This window comes from Schistocerca americana, chromosome 2, assembly GCF_021461395.2.
Source record: "Schistocerca americana isolate TAMUIC-IGC-003095 chromosome 2, iqSchAmer2.1, whole genome shotgun sequence".
Classification (NCBI taxonomy): Eukaryota; Metazoa; Arthropoda; class Insecta; order Orthoptera; family Acrididae; genus Schistocerca; species Schistocerca americana.
The window spans coordinates 738,417,643-738,436,858 of record NC_060120.1 but is presented as its reverse complement, the minus strand read 5'-3'; the positions used below and the strand labels follow the sequence as shown (position 1 = coordinate 738,436,858).

The window sequence follows — 19,216 nt, the reverse complement described above, 5'->3', positions numbered from 1 at the left end:
CTCCCGTCACTGGAGGTTGCAGTGGCTGTGCATCCCTGCAGCCTGGCATGGATGTGGACATTCGTCAGGCCCTCAGTGCTCTTGTAGAGTGAAGCTGCATTTAGGCTGAGTCCCAGAAACCTGTATGCTTCTGTCGTCATCTGTTATTCAGGTGGAATATCCATCAGAAACACAATGGACAGCCCAAGTGGCAGTCCCAGCATTCAGCTGATGGTGGCACTTGTAGTGCCTCAAAAATGGTGAAAGACACACCCAGTGTCTTAAGTTGAACAGCTTGCAGATGGGCAGATTGGTTCTTCATCCACAGAAGATTGGTCCCGTCCTCACTCTGTCACCGTTGTGACCATCAGGACTGCGGCTTGCAAATCATAAACCTCTTCCGTGGCTTGATAGCTGTGGGTTTGCAGCAGTGGACTCCAGATCAGAGGCAGCTTGTAGACACTTGTTGAATTCACCAGAGCATCATGCAACGTAAGGGGAGATGGAAGGCAATTTTTATCCCTATTCTGCCAATGCTACTTTACCCTTTGAATGGGCACACTTTTCAAAAGAACTATTAAGTGATAAAACAATGAAATTTTTACTGTGTATATATAACATATATGCCTCAATTTACAAATAAAATGAACATAATACCTTATATGGTTTTGAAGAAAAAATTTTTTTTCTTTCACTAGTAAAATTTAACTTCTTTTTGTACATTAATTATTATAAAACAGTTACTGATTGTTTGGTGGTTCTCAGTTTACTTGTAATAACTTATTACCATCTGCAGTACAAATTGACCAAATTCCATGTTTCTAACCCCATTAGTTTATCAAATAGTGGTACCTGAAAGTAAAAAAAGGGTAGTTTTGAGAAAAATCCGTTTACTGTTTAATATTACAATTCTAGTATAGTTATTGATGAAAATCACTTACCACTAATATTTTCCTGTACTATACTGAGCATCATCTGAATCATAGTGGTCTTCTTTTCTTCTCTTGGTCCCTCTTCTTTTATGTATGGCTTCTTTTGTGCATTTTAAATTAGCAATGTCTGTTTTGCAGATTCTCTCTTTATCTATTTACATCAAGGCTTTTGCAGTATTTCCACTAGATTTTATGCCCAATAATTCCAAAACATCCAGTTTTCTATTTACACCATCATTGAAGCATAAAATTGCATCATAAACACCAAATGTGAGAGTTGTAAGCTGAACAAATACAATTTTCAGTAACAGGTTCCAAATGACAGAATTCAACACATTCATTTACATTTTGGGTTTTCCCATGAAGACATTTCTTCAAAAAGATACCTTTACAAAGGTCTCTAAATATGAGTTTAATTTCATTCATTACTCATGCAGGTAAAGAATGTTTGTGGTCATATCTGGTGCTTCTCCTGTACTTGCACCAAGTGTCAGGATCATACAGGCAAAGACCTTGCTCTGGAATTTCATTTGTGGAAAGCTTGTGGAAAAAGATAGCCCATACAGCTTTTTTCCTTTTTTCTAAATTCCCTACATTTCTTCTTATGGCCAAGCCATAATAATTCTGTAATCTATCTGTTTCAACATTTGTCAGGCGAGCTTTACCACCTATCTTCTTACCATCTTCCAATACTATTTTTGACTTTCCTTTCAATGATCTTCTCAACCTGGACCCCATTCTCTTCTGGACATGCCCAATGCACTCTAATTTAGAAATTGTGCCATTAGGATCATAGGGTTGTTCTGCACGTATCCAGTCATAAACCTTGCTGTCACTCTCCCCTAAATACTGTGTGTATTTGACACCTCTTTTTGCCACTAAACTATTAAAAATCCTGAGAACTCCTGCTACTTCCATCCCACCACTTGGACCAGTATAATTCATCTGACAGTTATGTTCATCCTCTTTCTCAGTTACACTGCCACAAGTTTTATAGTACTTGCTTAGAATCTCTATATGCTGGTATCATATGATGTAGCTGTCACGACACCATTTAGTGAAGTGTGTCCACGTTTCTGTCAGCTGCCATCAAAACATGCACAAGTATCACTGCTTTCACTGTCATCACTTTCTTTGAATACTTCTTCAGCTGCTTCCTTCATTGAGATGTTACAAACTTCAGCAACAGCAGTACCAATAACATTATTGTAAGTTATAAATTTTGCGGGAGGATTTGGAATGTCAAGTAATGCACACAAGAGTTTGCCAACCTCCATCCCTTTACCAGTAGATCTGAGACCATAAACTAGCCTTATGTTGTTTTTGACGTCATTGCTGTAGCAACTGCACCACGTTTTGTACAACTCAATGTCAGGTTTGACACAATCCCTTTACGAAGACGCTGGTTCTCACCCAAAGATATGTCCCCACCACATATTCTGCACACAGTATTTTTGGAAATGAAATAACAGAGCATGCTAAGGTTCACCATAATATTTCCAAACGAATGTTCATCTCCACAAGCTGATCGGGAGGAAATGCCTTGAAGACACTGCAGTTTCTTTCTTGATGTGCTGATTTTCGTTATGTCTAACATTCTTGGGTCCTTTGACCCACTAGCCTCATTTACCTTTATGTATTTATTTCCTCTGAACTTTAGTTTAGGCGAGAATTTCTTTATTCGTGGACTTTTTATGAAAACACGCAGAACCAAAGAAAATACAAATCGACACATACTTCACTCACAACAAACTTTACTAAGTACAACCATTAGTACTCGAAAACAATAACAAACACAATCGGAAAATCAAGTATCGATAGTAGATGCAGGGTAGGAAACATTGAAGCAGTAAAACAATAGAAGCACGAAATAGTATAAAAGGAGTAAAAGAATGCTGTGTATTATCTCTGCATGGCGCAAAAAGGAAGGCGTGAAATTTAAATGCCAGATTGCACAGAGCATCAGGAAAATCATCATATCTCACGAAAAAATTGTCATGTTTATATAAAACAAGAACTGTTTCACATAGGAAAGACCAGGCATTTCAAATATGCTGAAATCTAAAAATCAAATTTTTGAAGCCCACTTGCCTTCCGTCTCCCCTTAATAGAACTAGGCTTTCATTGCAAATAAAATGGCCTAACCCTGAGAATGAGCTTGAGGTGTTCAGAGGTTTTATACCAGGTGACAACGTGTTCTGCAGAAATCTGCCCCTTCTATGATGCTGTTAATTGGTCTATTGAGCAAATGATATAAAATGTTAGGTTTTGGGCTGGCAGTACCTGCACTTGCTTCTGTGGCTAAAACAGCAAAGGGTATGTCACCTTCATTACTGTTATACCTGAAACTGTTGCAGGTAAGTGAAAAGTTGTTCCGGTTATATTGCAAACCATTGCATTTGTTAAGATTCCACTGTTTTTTAACTACATTTTGGACATGTCCCATAGCTTTCCTTTTTTGTATCATTTCAGAAATATGATCACCAGAACAAATAACGAATAATCCAATGTACTCCCATTCCTTGGAAATGTGGGTAAGGGTTATCTTTTAAAGGACGTTCTGGTGCTTTGAATTTTCCTAGGAACAATGCTACCTCTCATGCGCGCATGTCAGTCCAGATCAGCAGGCAGTCTGTAACTTTTCTCTGGACATCAGTGGATATGTTTCTCTATTCTCTGAAATTCATTACTGCATTAGTGCAAACTTGTATCTATTTTCCTATTGTGCTCCATATCACTGGTAAGAGTTGTAATGAAACATTGATACTGGGAATCTAAGCATTCTATCAGAAAACGAATTGATGCATATAGTGACACTACATCTGTTCCCACGTAGACAACTGACGTCGTAAAATACTGTTAACTTTCCCCTGAGTTGGTTCCGCTATTCACCTCCTATTCCACTCCCTGCAAGCTGAAGGAGCAGCAAAATTACTGCATTCTTGTTGGCCACCTTTGCTGGCACGCCACATGAGAGAAAGGAATTCCCCATCATTTTCCTTCCCTCCTTCCTAAAGCTTCAGTGCATAACAAAATACTACTGAATACCACACAGTACATATGGTATGTTACGTGAATCCTGTGCAGTTTTAACTACTACTTCTTCACCTTCCTAAAGCCTTTATTGCATACCACATGTTGTTTTGGAATCTGTTGGCAGAGCACCCACCACTCCACTGAAGTGTTTGACTTGGCCTATATGAATAAACAATGTTTTTGTTGGAAACTTTACCTTCAGATTCACTGGTGATGTCACCCCTATTGCTTGATGTGGACCCTGGTATCTAATTAAAAAAATTTTTTTTTTTTTTTTTTTTTGTTCTTCCTTTTGGCTTGTATGGATTAGTTATCAGACCCCACTGACATACTCGATATTGCGGCAATTTCTTCATTGGTTCCCTGTCTTTTCTTGATGCTAGAGTGCATTTTGTATTTGCTCATTTGATCTTCTACTAATTTCTCTAATCCGATTTGTGAATTTATTCACTGATTTGTCATTGGCATCTAATTTAAGTTTCACAATCTCGAAAGAGGGTGGTGTCTTTCTACCGTATACAAACTCATAACGTGAAAAGCCTGTACTACTTTGTGATTTTGAATTATATGCTGAGAGTACATATTGTGAATATGTATCCCAGTTATCATGTTCACTATTCACATAATGGTTTATCTTAGAAATTGTATGGTAAACCAATTCAGTATGGTGATTTGCTTGTGGATGGAAAGGACTAGTGCAAAGTTTTTGGATACAAAGCAGACAACACAATGCTTCATAAAATTTGTACTCTGATCTGTAATTATAGTATCAAGAACTCCATATGTTAGTATCCAAAATTAAAAAGTGGAAAATCCAGGATGGAATGTAATGTTACACTATGAAAAGGATAGTTGCTACTCACCATATAGCGCAGATGCTGAATTGCAGATAGGCGCAACTAAAAGACTGTCAGAAAGTGAGCTCTCAGACTAAGGGCCTTTATCGGAAATAGACTACACACACACACACACACACACACACACATGCGCGCGCACGAGAACAGTATCTGTTGGGGCCAGTTTGGGCCGTTGACTGAAAGCTCACTTTCTGACGGTGTTTTAGTTCTGCCTATCTGTGATTCAGCATCTCTGCTATATGGTGAGTAGCAACTATTCATTTTATAAAAATGTTAGTATCCAATTATTAAGCATCACATTTACAAGTATTGTTGCTTGCTGATCCGGAATTGCTATCATTGCCATGAACTGGGAAAAATGATCTATAATCATTAGAATTTACTTGTTACCAGCTGCTGCTGTTTTGAAAGGTCCAAGAATATCTAAACCAAGCATTTCAAAATGCTTTGTCACTTCCTGTAACCTTTGCAGTGGGGTATGCATTGGTGACTTAAATTTGCTCTTGACGGGGATGGCACACAGTCTTTCACATATTAGTCAACATCTTGCTTTCTGGTTCTCCATGAAACTTTTCTGCTGCACTTCTGTCTGTTGTCCTTTGGCCTCCATGACTTGCCAACAAGTGGTCAAGAGCCTGTTGCAAAACTTTGTTTCTGAACAATGCAGGAACCACTATGCATGGTCCACACTTCGTACTTTATCACTGAGAACCGGTATGTGTTACAAACTTTGGCTGTGACCTAAAAGCTTGTCCATCTATGTCTGTTGCTTGCACTTTCTGCCATTCTAACCAAGCTTTTGCCTAGTGCCTGCAGAGCTCCAATTTTTTTACTGAACGTGTCTGCGTGATTGTGTGTTTTGCTAGGTTTATGCACTACCTCATAATTAAACTCGCTTAATTTCAATGCCCACTGTTTTAATCCACAGGAAGGGCCTCTCAGTCACAGGAGCCACTTCCCAATGGAAGTATGATCAGTGACTACGTTTGTCCATACAAGTAACAGTGAAAGTAGGTAACACCATAAATAATGTCCGCCCCGGTAGCTGAGTGGTCAGCGCAATAGAATGTCAATCCGAAGGGCCCGGGTTTGATTCCCGACTGGGTCGGAGATTTTCTCTGCTCAGGGACTGGGTGTTGTGTTCTCCTAATCATCATTATTTCATCCCCATCAATGCGCAAGTCACTGAAGTGGCGTCAAATCGGAAGACTTGCACCTGGCGAACTGCTGAATAGTTGTTCTGCTTTATTCAACTGTCCTAATGCATAAGCCACTGGGTGTTCCGTATTATCCCTGATTTGGCTCAAAATGCATCCCATTGCCCTATTGCTTGTATTGCAGAATAGTATGAACTCTTGTTCGAAGATAGGAAATACAAATACAGGCCTATATACTAAAGCATGCTTCTATTTCTCGAATGTGACTTGCCACACTACTGACCACTCAAATTTAGCTCCTTTTCTTAATAGATGTTTCAAAAGCTTGGCAATTCGTGCAAAATCTCTTATGAATTTCCTACAGTTATTAAAGAGACCAAAACAGATTTTAAGTGTTTTGTGGTCTGTGGTGGTACAAAGTCACGAACTGTTGATATTAAATGTAGAGGAGTCTTTATTTGTTCCTTGCTAATTATTTGTCCTATAAAGTTTACTTCTGTTCGAATGAAATGACTCTTACCTGCACTGAGAGTTAAGCCTGCTACCGTATTCAAGGGGAGCCGAAACGATCCATCTCCTCCATGTTAATTTTAGCAAATAAAAGAAACATTTTTTCTAAAACCATTAAACATATTGCTCTGAAATTTGGACTACATGTTCAGTGAATATTTCTCTACAAAGTTATAATGCCACATTAAGAAATATTTATTGGTTTTTGTTTTACAATTTTTTTAAACAGATGCTTATTTTTTCTCTAACATTTTGCACTTTTTCTTCTATAATGCTTGAATTATATAATATTTTTTACAATAAAAATGAAGGAAAAGAAGTAAACAATATTGTGTATAAACTTCATTGATATACTGTTAGCAGTTTTTGAGAAAATATTCCTCAAAGATGAAAATTTTAAAGTTTGAGAAATGGCTTCCCAAGGTTTTTAATACATTCCTGCCCCATATGATGGATTATCAGCATCCTCTTCTTTTTCCAGTGTTACTTTCCTTTTCACTGGTCCGTTTCTTCCATTTTGCTGCATGTTGTAGGATTTTGTCTCTTCTTCCTGCACCTCTTAGTCTTTCTTCATCAGTTAGGCGCATTGTGGAAATGTTGTTGTCCTGGTTGGAAACCTAAACGTTTCAGCACATCACATTTGATAATGTTTCCTTCATTGTTTGTTGCCACTGCATCCTACACTCCAAAGTGCAATGTTTTTCTGTGGGAATGCTAATCCAAATTAAATTATTTACACTTTCATTTGGATTTTGTGTTTTCCCATGTAAACACTTTTCCAATAAACTTGACTGTGATAAATCTCATATGGGCTTAATTACATCAATTACAGGATTTGGCAACTGTTTTTATGGGCATATTCCTTTCCTGATTGGTATTTACACCATGAGTCATCACCTGTGGGGCACAGTGCATGTTGTGGGTGCTCATTTGTTGATGCAGTATGATAAAGTAATGTCTATACTGCTCTCCTCATATGCTCAATGCTTCTTGTATTTTGCCTAATTGCACACCCATAATACCTCTGCAATCTATAAATAGCTTCCTCTGTCAATCTTCCTCTTCCTCCAAGGGTCTGACATCACTAAGCTTCTGGGATCCTAAGGTCTGCTTTAGTTTGCGCAAGTGAGCCCCCATGCACTTCTGCACATGTCCAATGCACTCCTGTTTTTTAATGTGAATTTCATTGCCATAAGGTTTGAGTTCCTCTACAGCTTTATATTCCTTAGAATCACCATCTCCTAGATAGTTAGTGTGTCGTACATTATACCACTCCTGTGATCTGGAAAAAATTGCTTTCACTCCCTCTGCTTCCAACACTCCACTCGTGCCGTGAAAATTTGCTTCACAACTTTCACTGTGTTCGTCCTTGGTATTGCCGTTACATCTACAATGTTTTGAGATAATAGCAACATCAGTTACTTTGCAACAGTCTCCTGTGGTAGCTGTCACAACTCCATTTAGAGATTTATGACCTCTATGTTGCCATGATCCATTTAAAGCAACAGTTAAATCTCTACAATTCCCATTATCTGTTACAGCTTCTTCAACTACTTTCTTCATTATTTCTTGAACAATATCTTAAGCAGAAAATCCCACCAATTTATTATAAAATCCAAACTTGTTGGTGGTTTTGGCAAGTTCATAATTCCACGTAACATTGTCCCTGCAGCACTGCCCTTGCCAATGCAACGCAATCCATACACTTAGCAGCAATAAAAAACACACTTAGGATTCACTTAGAAGGGTGAAACTTGATTTGTTTTATTCAGAAAACTCCAAATAATTTTATAATGAAAGAAACCAAAAAACGTTAATTTTATTTTCATCGTTCTGGCTCCCCTTAAAGACTTCTTCCAGTTGTTTCACATTTTTTCCATATTCTTTGCAAATACAGTTATGTCATCAAGATACACCCTGCATTTCCTAGGCTTCAATCCATGAAGTGGTCCATCTGAGAGTCCCCAAAATGTAGCCTGTGCATTTTTTAGTCCACATGGCATTCTGTGATAATGATGATGTCCACATGGTGTGGAAAAAGCTGTCTGGCTGGTCTTCTGGAACTGCTTCAAGATGGTGGTAGCCACTCTTCAAATCCGTAGTCAAAAAAGTATTTGCGTTGATCCAGATTGTCGGCTGTCCCCATGACGTTTGCGATGGGATATGCATTGCTGACAGTTTCTGCATTGGTGAAACAAAAACCGCAACAGAGCCGATATTTTTTGGTACCATCCGATGACTTTTGGGCACATTGACCATGTTTGGACTCTAGGGACTATCACTGTCCCCAGTGATTCCATCAGCCAACTGGTGTTCAGTGAATTCCACCATTAGCAATTGTTAATTGCTTCCACCATTAGAGATTGTTAATTGCTTTGGAACCCTGTATGGCAGGCTGTTCCAGCTCGTCGGCTCCGTTGTGAGCTGCGGAGCGCTCCCTGCTCCAGGGAGCCGTGTCGCTCGCTGTAACCAGTCAAGTGGGCTGCCACGCCGGCATGTGGCACGGCTGGCTGAGGCAGGCGGCAAGGCAAGCGTTTCGATGTGCCAGCTGCGTCTTACAAGATCGACAACCTCATACTCTTAGCTGCTATGACATGCTACACCAGGAAATACGATGTTCAGGAAATAAATAAGAAACAACTGTTTTACAAGAAATTGCATACTAACTTTATTGGGTCTCTGTAGCTTGACATTTTCTTTTCATTACAAGATCGGAAATATCAGGCATCAAAGTGTTCGCAGAGTTAATGCGGAGGATGGCCTTCATTGTTGCATCCTGAAGAAACGATCGTTCCTTACTTTTTACTCCTTTCATTACTGAGAAAAGCTGCTCACAACAATACGTAGATCCAAACATGCACATGATCTGAGTGGCATTGTTGTGAAGCTTGGGAAATGTTTTTTTGCTGTAATGACGTGTTGTAGTACCTCTCTTTCAACAAAGTTGAATTTTGCAAATCAATCATCTCCAATTGAAGTGACGGTGACAAGTCATCGGGGGAAACTGAAAAAGGAATGCTGAACACCTTAAGTTCCATTTCCAAATTAGTGAGGTCTCGGAATCGTGTTTCAAACGACGTAATGAGCTGCTTCAACTTTGCTTGGTAATCGCCGAAAATAGTACCTTCAGGTAGTTCTAAAGAAGCAGACGACTGAAGAACGTTAAATGTCCATTACCCATCTGCCTCTCAAATAAACGTAACTTTTCCATGAATGCTTTGATCTGGTCGTGCATGTCAACGATTAGCTGCCCTTTGCCCCGCAGTGACAGATTTAAATTATTCAGATGCATAGTTATATCAGCTAGGAACGCCAGGTCTGATATCCATTTTATATCTTTCAGACAACACATTTCTTCCCCTTTCATTTTGAGAAAAAGGGATATTTCCTCATGAATGGCAAAGAAAACATCAAGAACTTTTCCCCGACTCAGCCAACGAACTGTACTGTGGTAAGATATATCCCCATACTCCGCTTCGATATCTTTCAGAAATCCTTTGAATTGGCGATGATTCATACTGTGACGCCGCACAAAATTCACACACTTCACGACATCTTTCATTACGCCACCTAGCTCTACTGTTTCAGCACACAGTGCCTCTTGGTGAATAAAACAATGAAGAGTCAAAATGTCTTTCCCGAATTCGTCCCTGAGTTTATTTTTCAAACGAGAAGCAAAACCTTGGTGACGCCCGATCATTTGTGGTGCACCGTCTGTCACTGCATAATGGAGCTTATCCCACGGCAAATTCATATTGTCCACTGATTCACAAACAGCTTCAAAAATGTCATGTCCTGTTGCGGTGTAATCGAGTGGTACCACATCCAAGAGTTCTTCAGTTACTTGCAGCTCCATGTCGACACCACGCACAAAGACTGCAAGTTGAGCACAGTCCGATATGTCGGTGCTTTCGTCAAGCGCTAGCGAAAATGCAACAAAGCTCTCCGCCTTTCTCCTGAGCTGTGTCTCTAAATCCGCTGCCATGTCCAGAATTCAACAAGACATTGTTTGCTTCGACAGGCAAATCCCTTCAATTGCCTGCACCTTCATTGGAAACAAACATTCTGCAACAGCTACCATGCACGGTTTTACGAGTGGTCCCACCGAAAATGGCTTGCCACTTGTTGCAATGATGTGAGCGACCCTGTAGCTTGCTCGAAGTGCGGATTCAGTAGTGTTTTCTCCACTCTCATTCACCTGAAAATTATAAACGCATTACAGAACACGAACTATGTTGCGTGTTTTGATACCCTCCATATTACGAAACTGTTTTTGAACTTACGTCTCCTGCTATGTCGTTCTTAAGCCTGGCTACCAGTTCTCTGCATGCAACGCCTTCTACCTGATCGTAGTGCGCAGCATGAAGACGTGTATAATGTCGTTGTATATTGTACCTCTTTGCAGAATTGAATACTTTATGACATACAAGACATTGCGGACGACCATCCCTCTCAATGAATAGAAAGGTATCCTCCAGCAGAGGTACAGGGCTCCCGCGGCTAGTCATAGCTGTCATTGAACAAGGATTATTGCGTCAGTTGCGGCTGCTTGCGGCCAGGGGGCAGTGAGTTCACTTTCCCCCTCCATGCGGGCTCCGAGCTGCCGCAGTGAGTGCTCCGGAGCGCTCCGGCTCCCTGGAGCTCGGTTGGAACAGCCTGCTGTATGGTTTCTTATGCACTAGGGCATTGCATCCTCATAGTGTCCCACGCTTTGTAATCAGTGTTGCTGGTACGGACCCACTACATTGAAGAAATCGAAGAACCTAAGTGGTAAAGCTTCCACGTCTTCCCTATCCTTCCATTGCAAATGTTTATCACATAGTGCAGAATTGTTAATGATATGCTTGTGGCTGCACTTGTCACTCAGCCTGTCGTTATATTCTTCTTCCAAGACACTCAAACTGGCAATAGTTAGGCCCATTGGTAGACTCGTCTTGTCCATGCCAAAATAGTGTATACTTGCAGGAACCATAAATATTCTGTCTTTATGTGTAACTTGTTCTAAGCTCTTGCACATCGTACAATGCGACTTACCTAACTCTTTTATTGACAGAATTGTTTAATTGGATAGATAGAAAATCTACTCACCAATTGGTGGCAGAACATACACATAAGACTGTTGTAATTGGCAAGCTTTTGGAGCTAGTGGCTCCTCCTTCAGGCAGAAGGGCTGAAGAGGAAGGAAAAGGACTGAAGAGGTCTAGGAAAAGAGGTAGATTTTGGGAAAGTCACCCAGTACTGTGGATCAGTGGAGACTCACCGTACAGAATGAGAAAGAAAGTAAGTCTCCCCTAACCTACAGTTCTGGGTGACTGCTCCAGTGAAGTCTCACCATACATGATGAGAAGGAAAGTAAGTCTCCCCTAATCTGCGGCTCTGGGTGGCTTCCCCAATATATACCCCTTTTGCTAGACCTCTCCAGTCTTATTCCATCATCCTTCTTCCTTCCCCTTCAACCCTTATGCCTGAAGAAGAAGCCACTGGCTCCGAAAGCTTGCCAATTACAACAGTCTTTTATGTGTCTGTTCTGCCACCACTAGGTGAGTAGATTTTTTATCTATCCAATTAAATAATTTTACCTATCTCTTTATTGCACATCAGTGGTTCTACCAATCACAACTCTGAACAATTTTCCTGTACCTGCTGATAGATTATTCTGCAAATTAACCTTTAGTGCACATGTACAGGTTTAGCTGGTACTGCCTACATGACAGGCACACCTTGGTACATTGTTTCACTAGCAGTCTTCTCCCCTAACGGGAACAAAGTTTCATAAAGTTCGAACATAGGCCGCAAAAGTTACACAGAGCCCTCACTTGCGTGTGGTAATACCTCCATATGCTTCTTAAACTTTCCAGCCCCAATTCTAAAAGTGAGCAGCATTGTCCCAAAGGATTCTACCTCATTGTTACCCACTTCACGTAACCTATATCATGGAGGCTGAAGTTTCTTCCTATCTAAGTTGTCCATACAAATGATACTTAGGCACCTGTGTCGACCAAGAATTTATGTTCCATATTCCCTACTGTGCCGATCAAGCAACAGTCTGCCTCTGCACTCATTCTTGCAGTGTACTGTTTTATTGGAAATGACCTTTGACAGTTAAGGCGCTCCCTTTTGCATTTGACTCAAGCTGCTTCTTATTGTAATTTATTGTTTTTGCAATCGCACAAATTATGTCCAACCTGACCACATTCAACACCCTGTGGTTGGCGACATTGCCTCTTCATGTGGCCTGCTGTCCACAGCTGTAGTATTTAATGTCAAGAGGAGAAAATACCTTGGTCGCTCTCTCTTTGGGTTGCAATCTGTTTCCTTAAACTATGTGGAAATTTTGGTAGTGGAGGACAAATCCCTAGAATTCTTCATTCTTACCCTTCACAACATATGTGCTGAAATACCTCTCACAAACATGCCCATGGCCCTAATCTTTGCTTCCTGCAAGGGAACTATCAGTCTCAGATCCTAGCATTGCCTGCAGTCAGTGCTGCAGCCCATTCGTAAGAGGATGCAGTTGGTGCGTCCCGCAGCCTGGTATGGTTGTGGATGCGTCAGAGCCTCAGCACTCTGGAAGAGTGAAGCTGCACTTAGGCTCGTGCCCACATATTTGCATGCCCCTATTGTCGGTTGTTGAGATGGCGTGTAGGCAGAAGCCCTAGCAGCAACATGAAGGACAGCCCAAGTGATGGTCCCAGCATGCAGCTTGTAAGGGTGGTGCTTGTACTGCTCCCCCAGGGATGGTGACACAGGCTCCCAGCGTCTAAGTTGAACAGCTTGCAGGTGGGCAGATTGGTTCTTCATCCATGGAAGATCGTCCTGGCCCTCATCCTCAGTCAGCTTTTTGACTGGCAGGATTGTGACCTGCAGATCAGAAGTCCCCTCCACAGGTGGATGACTTTGGGTTTGCAGAAGGGGACTCCATGCTGGCAGCATTCACAAGAGCGTCTTGTGGTTTCATAGAGCTGGTCTTCCACCGCAGATGGGATGGCCTAACTCTGAGAATGAGCCTGAGGAGAGCGGAGGCAGTGACTTGATCTCCTCCCCCCACACCCTCTCCCAATGCTCTTGTGACCAAATGTGCTCTCCTTTTCTGAGCCTGACAGCACTCTCAGCTGGTCAAGTGTTTAACTTTAGGTTTTCAGTGTGTTCCTTTATGTAATATTTGCACACTGAAGGTGTTCTTGTAACATCTCTGAGTGAAGTTACTACATTTAGCCACTTTGCAATAGCACATTCTCTCTGTTCCACACTGTTGTCAGAGTGCTGAATCTCTTGCTCTGGTCTTCTTTCTCACAAAATCTGATGACCTGAGTTCCCAGCTTGTTTGTACTTCAGCCCTCCCAAGTTGAAATTCGGCTACGACACCATTCCATTGCTGGCAGACACACACCATTTTGAAATGTCCGTGTGATTTGTAACGAAATTTTTATTTCTGCACCAACTATTCCATTGTGCAGCATTGTGTTGCAGGCAGAATTACTTCCTCCATAATACTTTTGGGAAGTGTTCAACAAACCAGAACCAAAAATGTGGCATCATACACCGGATTCCGTTCTGCGGAGAAGTATGTAGTGCAGTAATTGAATTTTTCAGTCCAGTTTTGAGCCAGAAAACCTATGTACATCTTCATTATGGAACTCATTGCCAACAGATGTTCATAATTATGTCACAGTAACTCCAGCTTTAGCCTTTGTCATTTTAATAAACAGAGTTGCAAAAGGTACAGTTTTGTGAAACTGGGAAAATCATTCTTAAAAACAGCAAAGTATTGATGACCTTGCAAATAATTTACTTTCATTGGTCCACAAACATCTGCATAAACTAATTCGCCATGTTTAGTGGGATTCTACAATTTTCACCAAACTTGAGCCACTGATGTTTACCACCATATACACTCTCCTCACAAAAGCTGCTATCAATCAATGCCTTTACACCACAAGCCTTCAAAAACTGGTGCATGTAGCATTTATTGTGATGACTCATTTTATCACACAATCTTTGTATGATCAGTTTCAGGAACAACACAAGACTTTACTTGACTAACAACCTTTGCAGCTAGACAATAAAGCTCGTTTCGACCACTGGATGCAGAAAAAGCAATTGCAATGTTGTTTTTGAAAAATAAAAATGACTTGCCATGCTTTTAATTATTTCATCTACTCTTTTTGTGCAGATTTCTTAACAGAAAATAAGTTAAAATATCCACCTGACAAAACCAATTATCTTCAAAATATTGCTCTGTCCATTGAAAACCTGTGCATAAATTCAACCCATATCAAATCTTTCAGTTTGTACATCTTTGGCACTGTCCATGTTAGAGTTTTAAATGGCTGATACATGGTGTACAAATCAATTTGATACGTTGTGTTGTGTGATGTGATGCGTCCCACTATTGACAGTGTACCACTCACCACAGTCAAGTTTGTTTATATATACAGAAAAAGTTTATGTATCTCACCATTAAAACTTGAAGTATTTATGCAGCTGCAATATCTTGAACTTCCTATTGATGTTGTGCAAGTGGACAACATAGCACATACCTTTATTTTGCATATGCTGGGGCACTTGTTTGATCATGGCCCTTTTTCTTGCATAAAAGTCTGCCATATAGTTTGTTGATAAGTGACCTACTTTGTCGTGTGAAAACCATTTTCTATCTTAATTCCTCTTATAATGAGATTTTTTGATATATCTGCTTCAGATGTAGTTAGATTGCACCTTTCTTGCTGTTCGTTCATCTTTGACATCATTGCTGTAGCAACACTTTCATCATTACATTCCATTATTCACAACTCATAATTTAAACACTGTTTTATCAGGAATCATAACTGTGTACAAATAGCAAAAATATTGTATTAGCTTACGCGTTGCCATGTTCTTGCAACCATTTTGTGATTTTCTATGTGAGCTGTAATTAGAGCAAAAACAATTCTCCATTAACAAAGGAGTAAAAATAATTTTCACGTGATAATGTGCAAATGAAAAGCTGATCACTGGCACTGGCATATGACTGTCGTTAGTGTTATTTTCTATATAACAAATGTATGGCAGATAGCCATGCCACATTCCATTTCACATATTGCCTAAAAATATTTATCATGTTTCTGTACTACTGAAATTTTTTTATAAAACAATAGTAACAGTCTGTGTTTAGTATGTCAAGACATGCTTTAGCTTTTTTATGTTAGTTGTGCTTTATATCTAGGGTTGTTATTGATTTTTTAGAATGAAGCTAAATGGATGATAAAAAATTAGCTTTACATATTATAAGAAGTGTAAATATGCTGGTCATTATCAGTCGCATCTCTTTTTCTGTAGCAGGGTCAGGGCTTTGCTGAAACCTTGGTTGGACCTGAAAACTATTGGCCTCAGGAAAATGGAACATTATTTGGAGGTTTCCTCAGAAATAGGCGACCAAATGCTGTACCTGAAGGTGAGTACATGTGTTTGCCTGTTATTATTTCATAGTAATGATTTTGTTATGGTTTTTTTGTAAATATTCAGTGGTTGAAGGTGTTTTTTTGTTCAAAACACATTAATTTCTTATAACGACGATTGGTATCATTTCAGAGAACAATGTTCAGCCGTCAGAAGAACAAGTCCAAACACTAGTTGAGATGGGATTTGAACGAACAAGAGTTCTGAGTGCTTTGCGAAGCGCGAACAATGACATCAACAGCGCAACAAATATTTTACTGCATGAATCGTAACATGTGTTTAGCAGTAAACAGGCCGGATGTGACTTGCTTCCAGAACCATTACTTGTCATCATCCATATAAGGTTTTAGATTGTTATTCACAAATTGAGCAGCAGTGAAAACTATTAATAAGTTAATTTATAGTTGTAATACTATCTTAAATGTTCTTGTTGCTCAACCATCAGTTGTCATATGACAATTGTCGTCTTGAAATGGTGTAATGGTTGCAGAAATTTTTGTTTTTCTGTGCTCATTTACTCACACAAGTGACATCATTGAAAAGTAGAAATACATGCTGGAGGATTGAATGTTAGTATACTGCAGAAAATTTATTTTCAATTAAAACAAGAAATGGTCATCAGTATAGTGAAGATATTCTGCTATTTATGTGAAGTGTTTTACATTGTGTTAAATGGCATCTAATATGTATGATGTATTTAATGCACTTATTTGTGAAATGAGAACAAGATTTATGCCTGAAAACTTTTAGGAAAGAACAGGGAGATGACAGTTTTTTTGTTCCTGTAAGTGGTACACATAGATACTTACATTTACTTTCTGTGTATTCTTTCCAATTTTTTATTTTGTGAGAAAAGTATTTTTTTCCAAGCCTGTGATAAACAGTAGATATATCTTTTAGTTTAAAATTTAGTTGATTACTAGAATCAATCTTTTTGATTAAATATCTGTGATCCGTCATTGAATGGTTGTACAGTATCTGTGGACAAGTAAATCTTTGAAAGTGTGTGTGTGTGTGTGTGTGTGTGTGTGTGTGTGTGTGTGTGTGCGCACGCACGCACGTGCACACAAGCATGTGCGTGCATTTTATTACATAACAGCTGTAATTTATCTGTTTGTTGTTGAATCTGTAACTGTCTAAATAAAATATGTGTTTTATTAAGGTCTTATATTTTCCATTAAAGGGCACCCAAGACACCTATCTTAAGATCTTCAGTATACACTTATTGTGGAAATTTAAGTGCATTGATTTAAGCACCAACACAGTTTGTGAGAAATAGTAGGGCTATCTGGAAAGCAACAACCAATTTCAAGTTGACTGACTCATGCAATATGCCATTGTACTTAGAGTTGCAATAACAAGAAAGGCACATTGCTTATCGTTGGCCTAACTATAAGACAAGCAGGATGAATAACAAGTGTTTCCACATTATAGCTATGGTCCTATACTGAATTAAATCATAACTATTAACATAACGAAAATATGGAATTATCGAGAAAGTAAGGTGCTTAAACATGAAATCTTTTGGTGTGTGTGTGTTGAAATGTAACTAAACCAAACACCATTTTAGACTACAACACTTTATTTCACAACTCCCCTTTTACCGTCCTTGCACTTAAAAACACAAAATGTAGATATTCGTACAAGAGAACATTCAGTTTGGACTCCTTGAAATAAATAATTTTCTTTTTAGTCACAATTTACATTTATTATATATCCCCACATCACTCCACACTCAGTGTGGATGTAACTCAATGTAACTCAATGTAACTTTCTGTAGTTCTTGGGAACACTTCATATTCTGCTCAGCTAGTAGTGGATTTATGGTTTTGGGTACACATATTCCTTATCAGGAAGAAAGAAGGGTAGCTTCAACCAATGAAACTGTTGATTAGTTTATGTTTAATCTTGCCAGTGAAGTACTTGGATAAATATTGAATCACTTCATAAGGACCTTCATATATAGCTGTTAGAGCCCAGGCCGTAACTTATCAATTCTAATAAACACATGACTTGTGTTTCCAAGATTCTTATGGATAAAAGGAATTTCTTTGGCCGTACAGGAATACTCAGAAGAATTCATGTGATTCATTCTTTTCTTCAGTTAAATTATGAAAGTTGGAAGGCCAGTGTTTATTGATACATCAAGTTATTGGAAGTAGTTTCCCAGCAGTTTCATTGTAGTACCATATAGCATTTCTACTGTTGTAGACTATCTTTCACTTCAGAAGGAACAAAGCAAGCCAAGTACTCTTCAATGTATGGTTAAACCTTCCAATTTTTCCATTAGTCTGTGGGGTGTGTGCACTATTTTTAGTCAGTTTACAGCCACAAATATTTGTAAGGCTCAGAATATGCTAGATTGATACTGTTTTCTTTGCTCTGTTGCCATCTGCTGTGGTGTTCCAAATCTGACAATCAAAGAATTAAAGGCTGTTGCTTCGGTCTTCGCTCCAGTGTTTCGAAGGGGGTGAATCTATCGGTACAAATTAAACAGTAAATAAATCCATTGGAGTGTGGTAGAGGTCTCACTAGATCAACAGGTACCATGTGAAAACGTTCACTGGCAATGGGGAATTTTCCAGTTAGTGGTTTAGTATACCTGGCAGTTTAGCTCTTCTGAGAGGCTGTATATGTCTTAATCCATTGTTGACTATCCTTCAGGTTTTGCAGGGCAAATCTGGATGATAGCTTTACTCAAGATATCACACTTGAATTAACAATGTTATAGTAATGCTTAAAAACTGTGGTCCTAAATTGTTTGGAAACATATGGAGAAATGGTTTCAGATGAGAAGTCACACGGAAGTCTTAATTGATCAAGAGTACTAAACTCATTAAATTTCTGTGAAGTGCTGCAACTTGACTACAGATGTTGAAGTTCTTCCTGTTTCTTTGGTGAAATACCTATTTCATCATAGTCTATCATCTCTAAATCTTTCAGCCTTGACAAATCACTAGCCAGTGTATTTTCTGTGCCAGACACACTATGCAAATCACTTGTGAACTGAGAAATATGCTGGAAACAATGGACATGCAGTGGTGAAACCTTTTCATTCTTCTTTTTGAATGCATAAGTTATTGGCATATGATCTGTATAAAATTTTCTTCTGTCAGGTAGCTATTTGAACTATTTTATTGCTATTTAAATATCGAGAAGTTCTCCGTCATTAGCTGAGTAGGTGTTATGGACGAGGGAAAAGTCTTCAGAAATAAACCAGTAGGCTTCCAAATTCCATCCTGTTTCTGTTGTAGGATTAGTCCTGCAGCTTTTGACACTGTACTTCACAAACGACTTCTAATCAAAT

At 39.2% G+C, this 19,216-nt stretch overlaps 1 protein-coding gene across 2 annotated transcripts in view; it reads left to right on the top strand.

Moving 5' to 3' along the window:
* The window catches only part of LOC124596248 (rhomboid-like protein 18), a 50,204-nt gene extending 33,134 nt beyond the window's left edge, over positions 1 to 17,070 (top strand). The window contains exons 7-8 of one of the 2 annotated variants that reach the window (XM_047135316.1): positions 15,793 to 15,904; positions 16,042 to 17,070. In XM_047135316.1, the coding sequence (XP_046991272.1) occupies positions 15,793 to 15,904; positions 16,042 to 16,181 (252 nt within the window). In that variant the 3' untranslated portion in view covers positions 16,182 to 17,070. Of the gene's footprint in view, positions 1 to 15,789; positions 15,905 to 16,041 lie in introns of both variants that reach the window. The other variant, XM_047135315.1, reaches the window with a different exon arrangement.
* Positions 17,071 to 19,216: the final 2,146 nt, after the last annotated feature.